Source organism: Salmo salar, chromosome 05 (genome assembly GCF_965601325.2).
Source record: "Salmo salar chromosome 05, fSalSal1, whole genome shotgun sequence".
NCBI lineage: Eukaryota > Metazoa > Chordata > Actinopteri > Salmoniformes > Salmonidae > Salmo > Salmo salar.
In genome coordinates, this window is record NC_138295.1 from 81,991,968 (window position 1) to 82,014,602 (window position 22,635).

At 45.8% G+C, this 22,635-nt stretch overlaps 1 protein-coding gene across 1 annotated transcript; it reads left to right on the top strand.

The window, feature by feature from the left end:
- Positions 1 to 636: 636 nt before the first annotated feature.
- Positions 637 to 22,213, top strand: LOC123724061 (E3 ubiquitin-protein ligase TRIM71). Its single transcript, XM_082975725.1, has 4 exons — positions 637 to 2,384; positions 11,053 to 11,220; positions 15,217 to 15,351; positions 15,494 to 22,213. Exons 1-4 carry the CDS (start codon positions 1,656 to 1,658, stop codon positions 16,943 to 16,945), a joined length of 2,484 nt encoding a protein of 827 aa, XP_082831851.1. The 5' UTR covers positions 637 to 1,655; the 3' UTR covers positions 16,946 to 22,213.
- The last annotated feature ends 422 nt before the right edge of the window (positions 22,214 to 22,635 follow it).

Consider the following 22,635-nt stretch of genomic DNA (forward strand, 5'->3'; position numbering starts at 1 on the left):
GTGTGTGTGTGTGGTGTGGTGTGTGTGTGTGTGTGTGTGTGTGTGTGTGTGTGTGTGTGTGTGTGTGTGTGTGTGTGTGTGTGTGTGTGTGTGTGTGTGTGTGTGTGTGTGTGTGAGTGAGAGAGAGAGAGAGATATTCCAAGAGACTGAACCAAAAGCACAACATCAATGGCATGGCATTCACAGAGGCATGCATGAGTAAGCATTGCTTGTCAGTCTGAGACAGGATGAATGGATACAATCATGATCAGCAATTTATTTGTACACATTCAAAGTGGACATTAGAATTGTTTAAATAAAACGTTAGCATTAGGCTACTTACTGCAGTTTAAATAACAATTATTTAGTTTTTAGTTGTTTTAAATACACAAGCCAGAGAGAAAGTTTGATTTAGTTTGCCTGGTACCATGGAACCAATGGAATAGTCTCACAAGTGTCAAATTAAATTAAAGCCAAAGTCTATAATTGTTTCCAGGAAATTAAAATATTGAAATAGATCCCTTGTTTTTGCACAACTGCAGTTTGAGGTCTACTCCACGACATATTGCATACTATACTGTAGCATTTCCAATTCAAATGTTACTGTTAAAAATGGAATGAGTAGGGCGACGCTAGTATGTAACTGCCCAGCCCGGCTGTCCAACAAAGTCCCCGAGTCACCTTCCGTGTGATGAAACGGAAGTATGCTCACGGCTGTAGGATTAGAGACGTTCAGGGCATTTTCGAGAAACTCACGCCTTGCAGTTCACATGGCACAATTAGTAAAACCTACGTTGTACCTCTTGATATTTTGTTTAGTTCAACATGCGTAAAACGCGTGCACAAGGACACGGGCGCAAATGAACGCTTCATTGCACCGGACAAATGGATTAATTCTGCGCTGGCGGATGGTCAATGGAAGCCAGTGGAAAACGCTGTACATTTGATCTCAAGAAAGTGCAGCCTTTTATTAAGCACAACGAATGCATCGCAGAGCATTTCGTTCAGAGAAGGTATCATAGAGTAGCAAATCCTTTTTGGGAGACTGTTCAGCAACTGTTTGGCTATTTGATCTTATGCGCGCAAGTATCGCGCTAACTTATTACATCAAATGGATTCATTATTTAATTGTCTTCAACAGTCTCAGTTTGATGTGCATGGTTGGCTACATTTGAAAGAGGTGTGATGGTGGATTAGAATAATTGGACGGACACTTACTGTTAAAACACGTGTGTGCGTAATTGAACAGAGGAATTGATAACGAAAACCGGCAGTGGCCTTTCTCTGTACTTGGGGAGAATCGGAGTGGGGGACACGCAGACGATTTAATGTTTGCCACAATATTGGTTTATTCCCATTGACGTAAACAAGAACATACAACTCTGTAATATTAAGTTATAATTACTCTCAAATTTCAATACGTAAAATGTGAATTATGTATGCAAATAAGGAAGACCTGAAGTTTGTTCTATTCCAAAGAGCTTTCATTGACGTTGACTGCCATTCCAATTTCCTTCAAACGCACGTCCTTCACCGGCAGACCTATTTCATCACTTACACATTTTATTTGCTGTCAGTGAGTGGATACCAATTTTGCACAATAGGAGCAACATTTAATAGAAACATTTAATCTAGTCTATCGTCATTGCATCTATTTACAAAGGCAACCGTAGGCTATGTCTAAATGCGGGTTTAAAGACCCCTATTCCAAAGCAGTCGAGCAAATGGCTTCATTCCCTGACTCCGACTTGAAGACATGCCCCCTATGCAAAGAACTGTGCCGCTCCTCTGCTCCGCTCTCCTCCAACTCGTCTACCTCCTCGTCCTCGTCTCATACCTCAACTAGCTCATCTACCTCATCCTCCAGAAGGCTCCACGTCCTCCCATGCCTCCATGCCTTCTGCAGGCAGTGTCTGGAGGACCAGCGGAACCCCGGAGACCCCTTGAAACTCCGGTGCCCGACCTGTGACCAAAAGGTTCTAATGCCCGTATCAGGAGTAGACGCCTTGCCCTCGTCAAACTTTTTATTTAGCAACATGTTGGATGCCGTGGTAAATTCGTCTGAGGAGCAAATCAACAATACTGTTAGCAGCAGGGGCAACAACTTGTCTCACAGACATAGCAGAGCGCCCCTGTGCAGCTCTTGCAACGAGGGCAACCCCGCTACCTCTCACTGCCGAGACTGCCAGGAGTACCTTTGTAACAACTGTGTATGGGCACACCAGAGGGTCCGGCTTACCAAAGACCATTTCATTGATGGACTAATGGAGAGTCTGTTTCACCAGCACCTGGGGAACCGAACCAACAACTCTAACACTCCTACTGCCACTCTGAGCCGGTCGAGCTACTCTCTGCTGCCTGTCTTTCAGGACAGGCTGAGTTTCTGCCAGGAGCATGACAATGCGGTAAGTTTCTCCATCTGAGTCTAACAGCAGTAATGCTGTTTAATATCATCATGAGATAGCCCCCATCCTCCCATATCCTCTGTCTGACCCACCACCCCTTCACAGTCTAACATGTGTTTGGGTGTTATTGGACACCTCTTCACAGCCTAACGTGGGTTTGGGTGTTATTGGACACCTTCAAAGCCTAACGTGGGTTTGGGTGTTATTGGACACCTTCAAAGCCTAACGTGGGTTTGGGGGTTATTGGACACCTCTTCAACGCCTAACGTGGGTTTGGGGGTTATTGGACACCTCTTCACAGCCTAACGTGGGTTTGGGTGTTATTGGACACCTTCAAAGCCTAACGTGGGTTTGGGGGTTATTGGACACCTCTTCAAAGCCTAACGTGGGTTTGGGGGTTATTGGACACCTCTTCAAAGCCTAACGTGGGTTTGGGGGTTATTGGACACCTCTTCAAAGCCTAACGTGGGTTTGGGGGTTATTGGACACCTCTTCAAAGCCTAACGTGGGTTTGGGGGTTATTGGACACCTCTTCAAAGCCTAACGTGGGTTTGGGTGTTATTGGACACCTCTTCAAAGCCTAACGTGGGTTTGGGGGTTATTGGACACCTCTTCAAAGCCTAACGTGGGTTTGGGGGTTATTGGACACCTCTTCAAAGCCTAACGTGGGTTTGGGGGTTATTGGACACCTCTTCAAAGCCTAACGTGGGGTTGGGTGTTATTGGACACCTCTTCAAAGCCTAACGTGGGGTTGGGTGTTATTGGACACCTCTTCAAAGCCTAACGTGGGGTTGGGTGTTATTGGACACCTCTTCAAAGCCTAATGTGGGGTTGGGTGTTATTGGACACCTCTTCAAAGCCTAATGTGGGGTTGGGTGTTATTGGACACCTCTTCAAAGCCTAACGTGGGTTTGGGGGTTATTGGACAAACTCAAATGGGATCTACCATTTGGGCTTGACAGTCCATAGTAATATCACAGTCTTATAACACCAATTTCACAGTCTGTCTCATAATACCAAAGTCATGGATAAATAATATATGATATAAATGTACATTTGGAGAGTAGTTGGAGCAGTGTCTCTGCTGGGGTGTACTTGGACTAAGCAGCAGTGTAGTCCCTCACTCCTGTCCATTGTCTAACGTCACTACTGGGCGTCACTACTGGGCGTCATTCTGACGTCACTACTGGGCGTCATTCTGACGTCACTACTGGGCGCCATTCTGACGTCACTACTGGGCGTCATTCTGATGTCACTAGGTGCCATTCTAACGCAGTTGCCAGGAGCCAATGCAGATGTGAGACAATACACTCCTGTCCTGACTCCGGTGCAGACAGTGTGGCTGAGGAGTCCATGCTCCCAATAGAGAAACATACAGGAAGCCTTTACTCAGTGGAAGGCCAGTCGGAATGTAATGTCATGACGTTAGCCTTCAGCAGAGCAGTCATCTGGGAGACATGTTGAGGATGGGACTACACACACATTCTCTCTGTATTCCCCCGCCCCCACAGACACACTTTCTATTTGTTCTACCCATTCACCCTCTTCTCTACCAATTCTCTCTACAGTCTCTGGTGAGAACGTTGAATGTTACAGAGAACACTGTAACACCAGGTCAGTGAGATGGTTGAACATTCCTGCCTTGTAGTGGGGCAAAGCCAAAGAAATCCAGCATCTGAATAGCCTTCACAACAAGGTTGGGTTAAAGTTGGCCACCTCAGACATATGTACATCCCAAATGGCACCCTATTCCCTAAATAGTGCACTACTTTTGACCAGGGCCCATAGGGTGGACATAGTTTTGGTTAGATTTTTTTACATTTCCCCCATCAAACTTTGACTAGAAACTCAACTCACTACAATACCTTATGTAACTTATTGTCTAAAAAACAGTTTCCCTTTTCTAGTTGTGAATGGCCTTGGGTCAGAACTAGTAGGAGGCCTATATCCATTCAATGTTTAAGCTGAGAGAATGTTGTGACCTCTCTCTCTGTTGACTTTGATTCCAACAGAAGGTCACAAGGTGGAAGGGACGGAAGGCCGTCACTGCATTGTTGTCTGTTTTCTCCCTCAGGCTTGGGGTCAGGGGTTACGAGGGCGGGGCCACACTGGTTGCCATGTGGTGACGGTGTAGAACACTCAGTAAAGACTCACCTAACCCAAACCTTTTTGTAGATTACATTAGGATAGGAAGACTTGATTATTCTATAATGAGGAAATGTGGAAGTTGCTGGTATGTTTAGGCCTTGAGTCATTTGGATAGCCAACCTAGTTTGCTGTGCAGCTTAATGCCATGTTAGAGGAATGCATCTAACTCATCCTCTAATCAACAGGACAATAAGGGGTTAGTGGAGAAGCCTTTTGCATGATGACACTCCCAGCCTGTCACTAACCAGTTTAGTCTGTCTGTAACTCTCATCCAATGGCACGACGATCTGATGAGACACTGCTACAGGCTAGGTTAATGTGTTTTCAGATATTGTCTCAGTCACTGAAATAAAAGCCACTGTTGTTGCCGTTATTGACAACACTGACAGCTATGAACATTCAGTCAATGATTCCACAGTACATTAGACAGTTAACTATGGGGAAGAGGGGGGAGTGAGTAGTCCCGTCTCTCATTGACTACACAGGAGGCTGCTGAGGGGAGAACGGCTCATAATAATGGCTGGAATGGAATAGTATCGAACACAAGGAAACCATGGGTCTGATGTGTTTTATACCATGTAATCCTTTCTAGCCATTACTATGAGCAGCCATTACTATGAGCAGCCATTACTATGAGCAGCCATTACTATGAGCCTGTCCTCCCCAATGAAGGTGTCAGCTGCCGCTGGTGATTGACTACCATCGCTCCTACCAGTGCAGTGAACTCATGTAAGGAATCTTGTCTGGTTTGTAATTCTGTCTAGCTGGGGATATCCTCTGTGAACCAACCCCAAAAGCCTCCCTGTCAGTCACTATTTTATTATTCTGTTTCAGTTCTTCTTCTTCCCTGTGCCTCTTTTTCAGTTTTAACCCATTTCATGTGAGAGAGGGAGCCCCTCCTGGTGCTTTGATATTGAATCTGGCAGCTAGGGGCACAGACTTAAAACAACCCCACTGCCCTGGTCCAGCCCCAGCTTAGCCCCGGCCCAGCCCCAGCTTAGCCTCGGCTTAGCCCCAGCCCCAGCTCAGTCCCGGCCCAGTCCCGGCTCAGCCCCTGAGGATCAAGATGGGATGGATGGTAGCCATCTGGTGTTGTAGAGCTGCTTGTAGGCTGGGGTCTGCGTCTCAAATTCCACCCTATAGCCTGCATAAAGCCTACCTATTGCCCCATGGGCCCTGGTTAGAAGTAGTGCACTAAAAATGGAATAGGGTGTCATTTGGGACATAGCCAGAGAGAGGGGGGTTCCTCTAATGGGGGTACCTTTCCTCCTACGGTAGGACCAGACCTTCATCAGGAATGTGGAACGGTCTTCATTAGGGCTGAGGAGGAAGGCCTGACTGGCAGTATTACTAATAGACCTCTTATGTAACAGAATTAGAAGCCAGACAGAGAAACTGGAGATCTGTTGTTTTTATTCCCATGGAAAGTTCTCTCTATAATGTATCTCTATTCCTCCTAGTTCAGCTGGTTCTGAAGGTGGATGAACATTGCAGATGTAGTCCATATTGATTAGTTCTAGACCAAACCTTTAATACAGTTTAAAGTTCTACTGTAGGCTACACATGCACAACCATTGCACTGGCAGGATTCAGCTTTTTAATGAAAGGAATTATACATATTTTCTCCCCATGACTGCAAATCTCTGTGTTGAAGAGGCTTTGAAAATAGTTTTAACATGACAGAGTGGACGTTTGGTTTCCCTGCTGGTCCTACAAGGTGGCAGACATCAGCAGACATAGCATTAACGATGGGGCCCGCCTTCTCATTGGGAATATGAAAACAATGTCTAGCCAAAATAACTCTGTTTATATGTCCCAAATGGCACCTTATTCCCTAGATAGTGCACTACTTTTGGCCCGACCCCTAAGCGAAAGTGGTGCACCATGAAGGGAATAGGGTGCCATTTGGAACGTAGACTCTGTGTTGCCATAAAGCAGGCAGCACGGCCGGCGAGTCAGTGGAACATATGTCTGAACATTTAATGCTGTTGTATGAAGAAGACAGATGGAGCAGTCAGTCCACCAGTCCAGGGAAATAAAGAAAGCAGTTGGAATGGTCTGCAGATTGTGTTTCTGATGAACAGTGGAAAGTAGAAGGGTGATTCACTCAGTGTGGGTCACGTTTTTTCTTCTGCTGAGTCTAGATTTTAGTACAGATGGAATATCACCATTGTTTGAAACAGAATGGGTGTACACACAATCACAGCTGTGTGGAAGTGTTGGACACATGGATCAGTGTAGAGCTAGAGCTTGTCAAAGAGAGATGTGTCCATGAATGTGTTTTTGTTTTGACCGCCAGGTCTCTGTTTTGGCTCTGGAACTTCCGGGTGCTGGAGTGGACATTCCGTTTAAACACTTCCCTTTAGTTGGGTAGTTCCTTCACTCTTCCATTAACCAGGGGGCTCATATGGGGGGGAGGGGACTGTAGGGTAGTTCAGCAGACGCAGGTCTGGCTGCCCCCCTCCCACCAGCACGGCTCACATGGAAGCGCTTTCAGAATTCTATATACAAGAAACGTCTGGCATGGCATCAAAGCAGCTCTCTCTCTGGGATGGAAGCCCTATTCCTAGACAGCGATGGGCTCCGAAACATCTCATATGTTTCTGGCTCATGGTCAGTCCATGAGGAGGCACAGTTCTTTATTAGGGTTCTGAAAATCTGGGAACTTCCACAAAAACTTTTCCAGAAATCCTGGTTGGAAGATCACTGGAATCGGGAGGGGATAAGCAGGAAATCTAGGAACGCTCCAAACAGGGATGTAGAAAAACCTGTGAGTTTCGGTAAAGTTACAGGAATTTAGCAACCCCAGTGTATCAGAACTGGAGGTCATCAACACACAGAACAACTTGGTGTATAGCTTGTAGTGTTCTATTGTAGAGGCTGAGCCATAGAGATCAAGTCGTGCATGTTACTGGAACACACAAACAAATCAAATACAATTTTATCTTTCACATACACATGGTTAGCAGATGTTATTGCGAGTGTAGCGAAATGCTTGTGCTTCTAGTTCCGACCATGCAGTAATATCCAACAAGTAATCTAACAATTTCACAACAACTACCTTATACAAGTGTAAAGGAATGAGTAAGAATATGTACATAAAAATATATGGATGATCGATGGCTGAACGGCATAGGCAAGATGCAGTAGATAGTATAGAGTACAGTATATACATATGAGATGGGTAATGTAGGGTATGTAAACATTTATATAAAGTGGCTAGTGATACATTTATTACATCTAATTGTTAAAGTGGCTAGAGATGAGTCAGTATGTTGGCAGCAGCCACTCAAAGTTAGTGATGGTTGTTTAACAGTCTGATGGCCTTGAGATAGAAAGCTCTTTCTCAGTCTGATGGTGATGCATTGTGCAGACCTCACTACCCTCTGGAGAGCCTTCCGGTTATGGGCGGAGCAGTTGCCGTACCAGGCGGTGATACAGCCCGACAGGATGCTCTCGATTGTGCATCTGTAAAAGTTTGAGTGTTTTTGGTGACCAGTCGAATTTCTTCAGCCTCCTGAGGTTGAAGAGGCGCTGCTGCGTCTTCTTCACCATGCGGTCTGTGTGGGTGGACCATTTCAGTTTGTCCGTGATGTGTACGCAGAGGAACTTAAAACTTTCCACCTTCTCTACTACTGTCCCATCGATGTGGATAGGGGGGTTCTCCCTCTGCTGTTTCCTGAAGTCCACGATCATCTCCTTTGTTTTGTTGACATTGAGTGTGAGGTTATTTTCCTGACACCACACTCCAAGGGCCCTCACCTCCTCCCTGTAGGCCGTCTTGTCGTTGTTGGTAATCAAGCCTACCACTAGTGGAGAGGGTGGAGAGTTTTAAGTTCCTTGGCGTACACATCACGGACAAAATGAAATGGTCCACCCACACAGACAGCGTGGTGAAGAAGGCGCAGCAGCGCCAAAAAGATCAAGGACAACAACCACCCGAGCCACTGCCTGTTCACCCCGCTATCATCCAGAAGGCGAGGTCAGTACAGGTGCATCAAAGCGGGGACCGAGAGACTGAAAAACAGCTTCTATCTCAAGGCCATCAGACTGTTAAACAGCCATCACTAACATTGAGTGGCTGCTGCCAACATACTGACTCAACAACAGCCACTTTAATAATGGAAAAATTGATGTAATCAATTTATCACTAGCCACTTTATATTATATGTTTACATACCCTACATTACTCATCTCATATGTATATACTGTACGCTATACCATCTACTGCATCTTGCCATCTTGATGTAATTAAATGTATCACTAGCCACTTTAAACAATGCCACTTTGTATAATGTTTTCATACCCTACATTACTCATCTCAAATGTATATACTGTACTCTATACCATCTACTGCATCTTGATGTAATGTATCACTTGCCACTTTAAACAATGCCTCTTTATGTTTTCATACCCTGCATTACTCATCTCATATGTATATACTGTACCCTATACCATCTACTGCATCTTGCCTATGCCGTTCGGTCATCACTCATTTATATATTTTTATGTACATATTCGTATTCATTCCTTTACACTTGTGTGTGTGTGTATAAGGTAGTTGTTGTGAAATTGTTAGGTTAGATTACTTGTTAGATATTACTGCATGGTCGGAACTAGAAGCACAAGCATTTCGCTACACTCGCATTAACACCTGCTAACCATGTGTATGTGACCAATACATTTGATTTGAATCTCCAGAACTAACTAAAGAGCATCCAGTCTAAATGAACTCTCATTGTGAAAACTCTCTGACAACTTCACCCCTGCATTAAACCTTAGTATTGTCAGAGTATGTCTCCACACCAGCACCAAATGATATTATGACTGTTGCTATAGAGACATGTACTAGCGAAGTATTATACGGTGCTTGAATGAAGTTCTGGATACATGCCACACATCCATGCACTTTAGTGGTAATACATAGGAACATATCAAAGATAAACATCTTTAGGGGCTCTGTATTGTAAATATTGATGTTCTTGGCAACTGACCAATGTAATTGTTTATTGGCCTCCTTTCTCTATACAATGTAGTGATTGGCCTGCATCACTCACCCTGCTTTCTCAATCCTATCCTGTACGCTCTACCCTTTCACTCCTGCAGTGGTGGAAAAAGCAGCCAATCGTCATACTTGAGTAAAAGTAAAGATATCTTAATAGAAAATGACTCTGGTGAAAGTCACCCAGTAAAATACTACGTGAGAAAGTCAAAGTATTTGGTTTTAAATATACTTAACTATCAAAAGTAAAAGTGTAAATCATTTCAAATTCCTTGTTAAGAAAACCAGATGTCATGATTATTGTGTTTTTTTTGTATTTATTTACGGATAGCCAAGGGCACACTCCAATACTCTGACATAATTTACCAACAAAGCATTTGTGTTTAGTAAATCCACCAGATCAGAGGTAGTAGGGATGACCAGGGATTTTCTCTTGATAAGTGTGTGAATTGGACCATTTCCCTTTCCTGCTAAGCATTCAAAATGTAATGAGTACTTTTGGATGTCAGGGAAACTGTATGGAGTAAAAAGTACATTATTTTCTTTAGGAATGTAGTGAAGAAAAAGTTGTCAAAAATAAAGTACAGATACAAAAAAAACAACCTACTTATGTAGTATTTTAAAGCATTTTCACTTAAGTACCTCACACCACTGCACTCCTGCTTCCCCTCTTCATTATTTCTTACCCTTGTTTCTTCTTTCACTCTACTCTGCTTTAGACAGGACTGTGTCCAAAACACTGAGTATGAGATGCCGTTCAGTACATCGTTGTGCAGACCGAGGCAGAGCCATAGCTTAATGTCATTGTTACTATTATTAAATCTTCAGGACCTGACAGTCAACATGTTAGATACTGTACAGAATGTAACAATAGAACTGGCTGCGGTTGGTTGTTGCTGTATGTGAGAGGATAGCTGTTCTGTTGCTGACTGTCTGCTTCTGTGCCTGTCCCTCTGTAGGTTCTGTTGCTGACTGTCTGCTTCTGTGCCTGTCCCTCTGCAGGTTCTGTTGCTGACTGTCTGCTTCTGTGCCTGTCCCTCTGCAGGTTCTGTTGCTGACTGTCTGCTTCTGTGCCTGTCCCTCTGTAGGTTCTGTTGCTGACTGTCTGCTTCTGTGCCTGTCCCTCTGCAGGTTCTGTTGCTGACTGTCTGCTTCTGTGCCTGTCCCTCTGCAGGTTCTATTGCTGACTGTCTGCTTCTGTGCCTGTCCCTCTGCAGGTTCTATTGCTGACTGTCTGCTTCTGTGCCTGTCCCTCTGCAGGTTCTGTTGCTGACTGTCTGCTTCTGTGCCTGTCCCTCTGCAGGTTCTGTTGCTGACTGTCTGCTTCTGTGCCTGTCCCTCTGCAGGTTCTGTTGCTGACTGTCTGCTTCTGTGCCTGTCCCTCTGCAGGTTCTATTGCTGACTGTCTGCTTCTGTGCCTGTCCCTCTGCAGGTTCTGTTGCTGACTGTCTGCTTCTGTGCCTGTCCCTCTGCAGGTTCTGTTGCTGACTGTCTGCTTCTGTGCTTGTCCCTGTGCAGGTTATGCATTTCTTCTGTGATACGTGCTCTGTGCCTGTCTGGGGGGAGGGCAGTGTGGGTTGTCACTCGGGCCACAGCCTCCGCTACCTCCAGGATTCCCTGCAGGACTCCAGGACCCTCACCATCCAGCTGCTGGCAGACGCCCAGCGGGGCAGGCACGCTGTACAGGTGGGTAATGTGATGCAGGTCAGGCACGCTTTAGGTGGGTGATGCAGGACAGGTACGCTGTACAGGTGGGTACTAGGATGCAGGGCAGGCACGCTTTAGGTGGGTGATGTGATGCAGGGCAGGCACGCTCTAGGTGGGTGATGTGATGCAGGGCAGGCACGCTCTAGGTGGGTGATGTGATGCAGGGCAGGCACGCTTTAGGTGGGTGATGTGATGCAGGGCAGGCACGCTCTAGGTGTGTGATGTGATGCAGGGCAGGCACACTTTAGGTGGGTGATGTGATGCAGTGCAGGCACGCTCTAGGTGGGTGATGTGATGCAGGGCAGGCACGCTCTAGGTGGGTGATGTGATGCAGGGCAGGCACGCTCTAGGTGGGTGATGTGATGCAGGGCAGGCACGCTCTAGGTGGGTGATGTGATGCAGGGCAGGCACGCTCTAGGTGGGTGATGTGATGCAGGGCAGGCACGCTCTAGGTGGGTGATGTGATGCAGGGCAGGCACGCTCTAGGTGGGTGATGTGATGCAGGGCAGGCACGCTCTAGGTGGGTGATGTGATGCAGGGCAGGCACGCTCTAGGTGGGTGATGTGATGCAGGGCAGGCACGCTCTAGGTGGGTGATGTGATGCAGGGCAGGCACGCTCTAGGTGGGTGATGTGATGCAGGGCAGGCACGCTCTAGGTGGGTGATGGGATGCAGGGCAGGCACGCTCTAGGTGGGTGATGTGATGCTGGGCAGGCACGCTCTAGGTGGGTGATGTGATGCAGGGCAGGCACGCTCTAGGTGGGTGATGTGATGCAGACATGCTGTAGGTGGCGGGGACTCTACGTAGATCTATAGGGGGATATACAGCGGGGGACTCTACGTAGATCTATAGGGGGATATACAGCGGGGGACTCTACGTAGATCTATAGGAGGATATACGGCGGGGGACTCTACGTAGATCTACAGGGGGATATACAGCGGGGACTCTATGTAGATCTATAGGGGGATATACAGCGGGGACTCTATGTAGATCTATAGGGGGATATACAGCGGGGACTCTATGTAGATCTATAGGGGGATATACAGCGGGGACTCTATGTAGATCTATAGGGGGATATACAGCGGGGGACTCTATGTAGATCTATAGGGGGATATACAGCGGGGACTCTACGTAGATCTATAGGGGGATATACAGCGGGGACTCTATGTAGATCTATAGGGGGATATACAGCGGGGACTCTATGTAGATCTATAGGGGGATATACAGCGGGGGACTCTACATAGATCTATAGGAGGATATACGGCGGGGGACTCTACGTAGATCTACAGGGGGATATACAGCGGGGACTCTATGTAGATCTATAGGGGGATATACAGCGGGGACTCTATGTAGATCTATAGGGGGATATACAGCGGGGACTCTATGTAGATCTATAGGGGGATATACAGCGGGGACTCTATGTAGATCTATAGGGGGATATACAGCGGGGGACTCTATGTAGATCTATAGGGGGATATACAGCGGGGACTCTACGGAGATCTATAGGGGGATATACAGCGGGGACTCTACGTAGATCTATAGGGGGATATACAGCGGGGACTCTACGTAGATCTATAGGGGGATATACAGCGGGGGACTCTATGTAGATCTATAGGGGGATATACAGCGGGGACTCTACGTAGATCTATAGGGGGATATACAGCGGGGGACTCTATGTAGATCTATAGGGGGATATACAGCGGGGACTCTATGTAGATCTATAGGGGGATATACAGCGGGGACTCTATGTAGATCTATAGGGGGATATACAGCGGGGACTCTATGTAGATCTATAGGGGGATATACAGCGGGGACTCTATGTAGATCTATAGGGGGATATACAGCGGGGACTCTATGTAGATCTATAGGGGGATATACAGCGGGGACTCTATGTAGACCTATAGGGGGATATACAGCAGGGACTCTATGTAGATCTATAGGGGGATATACAGCGGGGACTCTATGTAGATCTATAGGGGGATATACAGCGGGGACTCTATGTAGATCTACAGGGGGATATACAGCGGGGACTCTATGTAGATCTATAGGGGGATATACAGTGGGGGATTCTACGTAGATCTACAGGGGGATATACAGCGGGGGACTCTACGTAGATCTACAGGGGGATATACAGCGTGTGTGTGTGTGTGTGACGGCCACTAGTCAGCTCTGACAGTTTGTATTCAGAGACTTGACGGCATCAGGAGCAGAATGGATCATTAGTGTCCCATATCACTCCAGCCTCACAGGGCCAGGAGAATGGGAGTGGAAGGGCGGGCGGGAGGGAGAGGCCATAGTGCCCATTTATAGCCCCTCTAATACCATGGCTGCATCCCAAATGGCACCATGTTCCCTACATAACGTACTACTTTTGACCAGAGCCCTATGAAGGGAATAGGATGTCAGCCCTATGAAGGGAATAGGATGTCAGCCCTATGAAGGGAATAGGATGTCAGCCCTATGAAGGGAATAGGGTGTCAGTTGGGATGCCGACAACCACTCAGAACATTAGGCCACTCCTCCTTAGGCGGCTGGCTGGGAGGTGGGCTGTCATCCAGCTGTGAATAGAGAGTGAAGGGTGTTGGGAACGGGATGGCTTTGGGAGGACGGACACAATGGAGAGGAATTCTAGGAAGACGCTACCTTCCCCCACCCTGTCACCATACACCCCTCTCCCTCTCCCATACACCCCCCTCCCACCCTCCAAACCAACTCACTCACATGCCAATGAAATATGTATGCCCCTCCCCTTTCTCAAAACACAATAGAAAAACACACCTCCCCCTACCCCCTTCAGTCCTGTGACACTCAGTTGGTGTTTTGAGGCTCACTTAACTTGAAGACCTAATTCACCAAATGCTGCTAACTCAATCTAGGCTTAGTGTTTTTAGCTCCTGTGAAGAGGCTGTACTATGACTATGACCAGCCTGATAATCCATTATCTCCTATGAAGAGATCTCATGGTCTGCGTTCTAAATGGCACCCCGTTCCCCATGGGCTCCGGTCAAAAATAGTGCACTACATAGGCAATGGGTGCAATTTGGGACACACATAATGTTCATGGGCTTGAATGGCACAAAGCCCGAGCTGTAGAACTCTGTCCTGAAAGGTAGAAGACCTTTGGCCTAAAGGGTCACATTAAAACACCATAATCTCATTTGCTGCCTTTTTCTGCCCGTTCTGCCACCCCCTTAACCTCTGACCCAGGATTTGTTACCCCTATAGATGATGTCATTGGTGCTTCCTCTCTGATTGACACCACCACCCTGGTAGTACCCCTCATTCCATTGGTTGAGCTCAGTCCTGCCGGGACGGATCAGGTTATGGACGGTTGTCAGCTCCCACCTAGTGAGAAGTTAATTTAACATTTCTGTCCTAGTCAGTCACACTTTACATCAAGGCCATTTAGCAGACACTTTTAGACTTAGTCATGCGTGCATACACTGTATTTACTCTCCCAACAGTTAAAGGCCTGTCTGCTGATAAAGCATTTTGATAGCAGATATTAACACAGTCTTAACTTAACGCTCTGAGCTTTAGTTCCGACCCCTATATCCACCAGAGGTGCCTCTATGGGGGGACTTCATGATGAGGACCAACTACTGGCTGGAACACAGCTGCTGTGTTGGCCTGGGGTCACCAGCCTCTCCAGCAGTAGTACTGGAGCCAGTCTGAGGGATTTCATTCACTTAACCAGCTGGCCTCATACTGAAAGGACTTTGAGAGGTCACTGATATGGAGGGGAGGGGAGGAGAGGAGAGCCATTTACACCATAGTCTCATGATACCCAGTAGCTTGCTGGTCCCTGGTGCAAAAATGTTGAGAAACACTGACCTACTGTATCTGATAAGGAACAATGTGTCACTATTTAAAGGTCTTAACCTGTCAGGACTTAACCTGTGAATGTGTCAATGTACCATTCAAAGGTCATGCTTTTGTTCCCACTAAAGCAGTTTCTTAATGATTTACCTGCAGCTGAGCATTGAGAAAGCCCAGGCCGTTGCCGAGCAGGTGGAACTGAAGGCCATGGTGGTCCAGTCAGAGGTCAAAGCCATCACAGAGCGTCATAAGAAGGCCCTGGAGGAACGAGAGTGTGAACTGCTGTGGAAAGTAAGTTGGTTTTCTGCTAATTGGTAACATACTGTAGGACCTACAGTACATTTACACATTCCAGCAGTGTTATAAAACCTAAGACTATCTTTTCTTTCTCCCTTCTGTCCCTTTTCCCTCTTCCTCCTTTCGCCCTCTAAAGGTTGAGAAGATCCGTCAGGGGAAAGCCAAGTCCCTCTATCTCCAGTTAGAGAAGCTGCACCAGAACCTCACAAAGCTGGACATGACCATCGCTACAGTAACCCAGGTCCTAGAGAAGGGCAGTAGTCTGGACCTGCTGCTGGCCAGAGAGAGCATGCTCCTCCAGATCACAGAGCTTAAGGCCCTCAGGGAGCTGTTACTACCGCAGGATGATGATCGCATCCTGTTCACCGCCCCCGACCAGACCTTGCTCCTCGCCATCCAGTCCCTAGGTCTGGTCAGCTCTGGGGCCTTCGCCCCCCTCACCAAGGCCCAGGGAGAGGGGCTTTGTCGGGGCTTGCAGGGTAAGCAGGCTTCCTTCACTGTGGTAGGGTATGATCATGATGGAGAGCCCAGGTTGTCTGGGGGGGACGGTGTGTCAGCTGTGGTGGTGGCGCCAGATGGTAACCTGCTAAACGCTGAGGTGTCCGACCATCAGAACGGGTTGTACACGGTCAGCTACCTGCCCAAGGTAGAAGGAGAACATCTGGTGTCAGTCCTTATCTGCAACCAGCACATCGAAGGCAGCCCCTTTAAAGCGCTGGTCAAGTCTGGCCGTAGCTATGGAGGTATCCCCTTGCCGGCGGCGTCTTTCGGCAGGGAGGGGGACGGAGACGGGCAGCTGTGTCGCCCCTGGGGGGTGTGTGTGGACAAAGAGGGCTACATAATCGTAGCTGACCGAAGCAACAACAGGGTGCAGATCTTCAAGCCGTGCGGTTCCTTCCACCACAAGTTTGGTACGCTGGGCTCCAGACCAGGCCAGTTGGACCGACCAGCTGGGGTGGCCTGCGACAGCCAGAGGAGAATCATCGTTGCCGACAAGGATAATCACCGCATCCAGATCTTCACCTTTGAAGGCCGGTTCCTCCTCAAGTTCGGGGAGAAGGGAACCAAGACCGGTCAGTTCAGCTACCCCTGGGACGTGGCGGTCAGCTCTGAGGGAAAGATCCTCGTCTCAGACACCCGGAACCACCGCATCCAGCTCTTCAGGCAGGACGGCACCTTCCTCAACAAGTACGGCTTTGAGGGGGCTCTATGGAAACACTTGGACTCCCCTAGGGGTGTGGCCTTTACTCAGGAGGACCACCTGGTGGTGACAGACTTCAACAACCACCGTCTGCTGATCATCCGGTCGGACTGCCAGTCGGCCCGCTTCCTGGGATCAGAGGGAACCGGTAACGGTCAGTTCCTGCGACCGCAGGGCGTAGCAGTGGACCAGGAGGACCGCATCGTGGTGGCCGACTCCCGGAACCACCGGATCCAGGTGTTCCAAACCAATGGTAATTTCTTATGCAAGTTGGGGACTCAGGGTAGCAGCTTTGGACAGATGGATCGCCCGTCGGGTATAGCTGTTACTCCAGACGGAAGGATTGTTGCCGTGGACTTTGGAAACAACCGAATCATTATGTTCTAGGCTAGGCAGTTTGTCTACTGGTTTGCAAAGAAAGAAACATTGAAGAGGAGATTTTGAAACACACCCATCAGATGCAAATGTCTTTGTGAGCAAATGGAGACAGTAATATTGAAACTTGACCTTTTCTCTCAGTTATTACCTCTATTTTGAAAGAGCAAATCAATGCAGTACATGAACCAATGCCAACATGGGGTTATTGTCATAAGCTGACATTTTGAACCCTATCGTAGGCCTTCTGTGACAGTATCTGTCTCGATAGTTGTCTTTGCTCCTGATGTGTGTGTCTAAATCTCTGATTTTCTCAGGGAATTTCTTGCATTCTTGAAAGATTTCCACTGCATCATACCTACCTCATGTATCTGTGTATGAATGTACTCCTTTATTATTTGATGCAGAGATTTCGCCAGTGGAGTTTTGATGAAGTAACTACCTCAATGCAAGAGAAAAGTATAGTTAATTAACATGAAGCAACATTTGGTTGATATTTGCACAGAAAGCGCGCACACATTTTCTGTAATTGTTACTGTGCACATAAAGCGTGTGAAATCCCAGAATGTTGCTGAGAACAATGTATAATAATGACTCGGTGTTACATACATGTGGAAACGTGGAGTCAGACGTTTCTTATAAACTCAGCAACTGTTATTTTTCCATTTTGTTTTTGAATATGCCTCCATACCTCTGTAAAACCTTTTTACCTCATGTCACGACCACATAGTACCTCAGAACTCCAGTGTCCTCAGGTCTATAGTACGGTTGAGTCCCAAATGGCACCCTATTCCCTAAATAGTGCACTACATTTGACCAGAGCGCTATGGACCCTGGTCAAAAGTAGTGCACTAAATAGTGAATAGATTGTAATCTGAGACTCTAAAATGGATTCTCTCCACAAAATGGCTGCTGCCAGTTTGCTATAGGCAGGTTTAATATTTGATATCAGTGACCATTGTCAGTTCAGTCAGTCGTGTGATTTCAGCTTTAAGGGAAAAAACATTTAACAAGGAATTGACCACCTTGAATTGGGTGAATCATCAGAAAGTTAACCCACACCACTGCTGAGTCTAAATCTATTTACTGATATCCATTTACAAATCAATGAAATCTGTGTAGACTAACTTACCTAAGAGTAGAGGGGTCTAAGAGTAGTGACGTTTCATTCTGATATGTTTGAAGAACAACGTTTCTGCACATGTTTGGTGGTTTAGGTTGGCACCCTAATGATGCTACCATGTTCCTTTCTTTGTGATCGTTGTTTGAAAAGTCTAACGTTGCCTCTGTGCCTCGGCTCTGTTCCCGTCAAAGTCATCCGTTTAGCTTTTTTCCCTTCAAAATAGAATGAGTCATTCATGGGAAACCGCTCTGAAAGAGAATATTGTTTTATCCTGGTGGCAAATAAAATAATTTTTAAAAGTAAAACTGACCAGTAAATTAAAAGTGACAGCATTGATGTTGATCTCCATTGCCTCCATAGTATTTTCAATAGATATTCTCCATAGTAACCCCTAGCTGCTGGTCAGTTGCCTGATGACCCACTCATGTAGCCTACAGATGGCTGAGTAACCAAAGCAAAAGGCTCCACATAATTAGAATTCCATCAGCTGCTGCTCCCACACCCACATTCACCCTGCTCTGAACTGTGATGGCAGTGAGTCGGTTGGTCACATTAGACGTTGTAATTTCAGTCAGCACAGCAGTTCCTCTCTATTGTACCTCCGTCTGAGAGAACATAACCAGGTCATTCATGGTTCCACAGTGGCTATTAACTACAGAACATCAAGAACCAGTAAAAATGCAAATGTTAAAATTGAATTAGTTTTTTCCCCCCACTTTAGCCTGCCCTGTGTTATAAGCTATCTGTTCATAGCTATTAATATTGTGCTTATAGCTTTAACTGTTAAAGCCAAGTCCCAGCCTCTACTCCCTGTGTCTCTGACTGCGTCTAATGGGCCAGTATTTCCTGTCTGTTGAGCCACATTGCCACAAGTGCTGGTTTACGAGGAGAGCTCGGTTCTGTTCCAAATGGCACACTAATCCCTATATAGTGCACTATTTTTGACCCGAGCTTTATGAGCCCTGGTCAATAGTAGTGCACTAAATAGGGACTAGGTAGCCATTTGGCACACCGCCCTCCTCTGTGAGTTGGTGAGGCACCATAGCTGTCGGTCTCCAGCTGCTCTAACCCCCAGAAGAGTTGGAAGGCATGCCAGACACACCTCATATCTCCTTTACCTTAATAATCACAGCTGGGTGTACAGGGGGACCAGTGAGACGTTGGGCTCCAGACACTGCTTACTCGGTTACATCCTCTTGAAGATTGAACCAAAATGGCCTCTTTTTAGATATTGAGTTTCCAGGTGTTTTAGTGGATTATTCACATTGACACTGTTCCAGTGTTGTAGCTTGTGCCTTTTGTTATACAGGAGATAAATTACACAGTTTCTGGGCCATTTGTGACCAGCAGGAAAGCCATTGTGACAAAAACAAACGGTATAAATGGACTATTTGAAGTTTTATTTATAAATGGACTTCAAATAGTCCATTTATACCGTTTGTTTTTGTCACAATGGCTTTCCTGCTGGTATGACCCCTGGAAAATAAATATCTATATCTATATCTATCTCTATCATAAACCAGGCAAGTCAGTTAAGAACAAATTCTTATTTACAATGACAACCCACTGTTCCCCGGTAGGCCAACTGCCTTGTCCAGGGGCAGAATGACAGATTTTTACCTTGTCAGCTTGGGGATTCGATCCAGCAACCTTTTGGTTACTGGTCCAACGCTCTTAAACACTAGGCAACCTGCTGCCCCATATATATACCTCATTATACAGAAATATATAGGTATAATGTACATCTTTACCTCAGTATTACTGAGCTACGCCCATTACCTCATTGCTGAACTGTTAATACCTCGTTGGCATGGTTGCATTTTTCAAACCTCAGATGTGTGGTCTTATAGTGTACTGTTACACTAGAGAATGGAAAGGGAAGGCTTGGAGAAGTTATGAACAGTTTGATCAAGTAGATTAAACCGAGGACAATGCTGCTTCAAATCCACACTGATCTGATGTATTTTCAGTACGTTGTTGGTTCCTATATTGTTCCTATAGTTTGAACTTAAGTTTGCAGTTTCTTAAAAGACCTCAAGGTCTTGACACTTAGAAGACAAGACTTGTATATATTCATTTTAATGCATGATTCAAAAAGTAATTGTGAGAAAGATTTGTCACTGCTTTTTAATTATTTTAGGGTTATATACAGTTATAGTATGTTAGGTTGAGGAGGATGGCTTCCTTTGACTATAAGATAGGCTATTCAGAAAATAGACATACTGGGCCCAATCAAGTTACCTCATGATGTCAAACAACAACACATTTGCCTTAAGTATTTCAGTTGGACCCTCATTAGCTACTGCTAAAGCAGTACATAACACTATACTAGTAGAGGACATTCAACATGTACTCTGTCTATACTTCCACAGTTGGAAGTATCACAATTAATCAAGAAAACTACCAAGGGCTTAAAGTAAATGTAACCTTTTTGTTGAACTTTGTTATTTACCTGTTTCTGTATCTGCTGTTTGTTTTTTATTGTCAGGTTGCAAAATTCTGGTAACTTCACAGGTTTTCAAGAATTCCAGGTTGGAGGATTCCTAGAATCAGGAGTGGATAAAGAGGGAGGGAATCTTCCAAATGGCATTTCTGGGAATTGGGGGAAAGTTTCTTTGCAACCCTAGCCGCAAGTATACTTTGGGCTCCATTCGATCCGTATGGTGGAAATTCAGCACTGTAGAGAAATGAAAGGCAACGTTCCCACATTTCGTGGAGACTGCATTCACGGTTAACGCTGCATATGTCGACTCAAATCAGAAATGTCCTTTTTACATTTTAATTGCACTATAGCGCTGAACTTCGATACAGATGAAATCGAGCCTCAGTCTATCCAGACTATTAGAAATGCTCTGTGTACAGTCATCCACAGTAACTTATCTGGGTGATCAGTATGGGAGGATTCCAGCATTAGTACTTTTCCTCTCATGGAGATAAACAACAGAAGCCTATCAGTTCATAAGAACATGGTCTTAAATTGACTACATGATCACAGTCTAAGTCGAACTCCGGTAGGTATAATGCTAGTGTTCCACGTTTTGAATAAGCAGCTTTGACCTATTCTGATGAAAAAAGTTTTTTAAATGACATAAGATGCTTAATCGGATAATTTTTGATGGAAAAAAATATTGATTATGAGGGAGTGGACTCAAACAGATTTGTTTTACTTTTCCAATGTATAATTTTCGTTGGGGTGTGTCTCATAGTATGTGAGGAAAAATGGCTCAAGGAAAAAATATTCTGTATCATGACAACTCTATGGTGTTGTAAAATATACATTATACTGTCAGATGTCTCTGATCCTGATCCCAGTCAGGCCATTTCAGCATGGTGAATGGGGTTTATTAATCATTTGATACTTTAGGCCATTTACTCTGGAATTGTGTTGAACCCAAAAAATTCACTGTATGAAAAACGTTGAGGTTGTTTGACCCTTTTGTGGGGTTTATATCACCTGGAGTCAAGCCTAAATATTGTGCTGTTTCATTTGAAGTGAAATGGAAGGATGCTCCATATGGATTCCACTTATGAGTGTTTGAAAGGGATAGCAGTGAGATTAGGGGACTCTAAAAGAGTTCTTCCAATACTCCCTCTTCCCTATACCCTTTAGTGACTGGTTGGAAGTGTTGGTGTGAGCCCTAAATGCCACCCTGTTCCCTAGAGCACAGGTGTTAAACTCATTCCACGGAGGGCTGTTTGTTTTCACTTCTTCCTTGTACTTGATTGAGGAATTTAGGTCACCTGGTTGTCTTATGTTTTAGCAGACGCTCTTATCCAGAGCGACGTGCAGTACTCTTCTGTACTGGTCCCCCGTGGGAATGGATCCCACAACCCCGGTGTTGCTAGTGCCATGCTCTACCAACTAGACACACGGAACCTGGGTTGTCTAGGTCTTAATTGAAAGGAAAAACCTGCAGACACTAGACTAGGCCATCCATGGAATGAGTGACACCCCTGCCCTATAGAGGGCACTACTTTTAACTAGTCCTATCAAAAGTTGTGCATTATATAGGGACTAGGGTGCGATTTGGGACTCAGGAAGAAGCATTCTGAAGGATGTTAGGCAACTGTTAACCTGCCGTCTGCTTCTCGTCTATATGGACTTAACATTTCCTATGCAGTTTGGGATTTCAATAAAATGGGATTCTTGTACCCAACATCCATTTCCTGATCTGTCTTTTTGAATCCACTATTATTCAGGCACAGTAGAAAAGCGGTGTGTCCGCATACCAAGAGGGGAGGGCAGTGATCAGGCAAGGCCATTTGTTTTTATTAGTGAGAGTATTCTCATGGCTTAGTCTGTCAGCAGTGAAGGGGCGGCTTTAGAAAGTAACACCCCAGTCTCCTTTTCATCACCTGATTTACATAAGGTACATTACAATGGATGGTCCAGGTATCATGACGTGGCCCATGTGGGGGGAGGGGGCCTTCCTCTCTATTGTTCAAGTAAGAAGGTGCAAATGACAGAGCACCATCAGACCAACTCCTTGAATGCCTACTCCATGAAATTTGCATTTGTCTAAAACTTTACTGTTACGTTTGTGTACATTACCTGTATTTACAGTTTTAACAGGAAAAG

Coding starts and splice junctions, on each gene's coding strand:
- LOC123724061 (XM_082975725.1), top strand. CDS start 1,656: ATGTCTAAATGCGGGTTTAAAGACCCCTATTCCAAAGCAGTCGAGCAA. Junction 2,385..11,052: donor GCCAGGAGCATGACAATGCG/GTAAGTTTCTCC, acceptor GTCCCTGTGCAG/GTTATGCATTTCTTCTGTGA. Junction 15,352..15,493: donor AGTGTGAACTGCTGTGGAAA/GTAAGTTGGTTT, acceptor CGCCCTCTAAAG/GTTGAGAAGATCCGTCAGGG.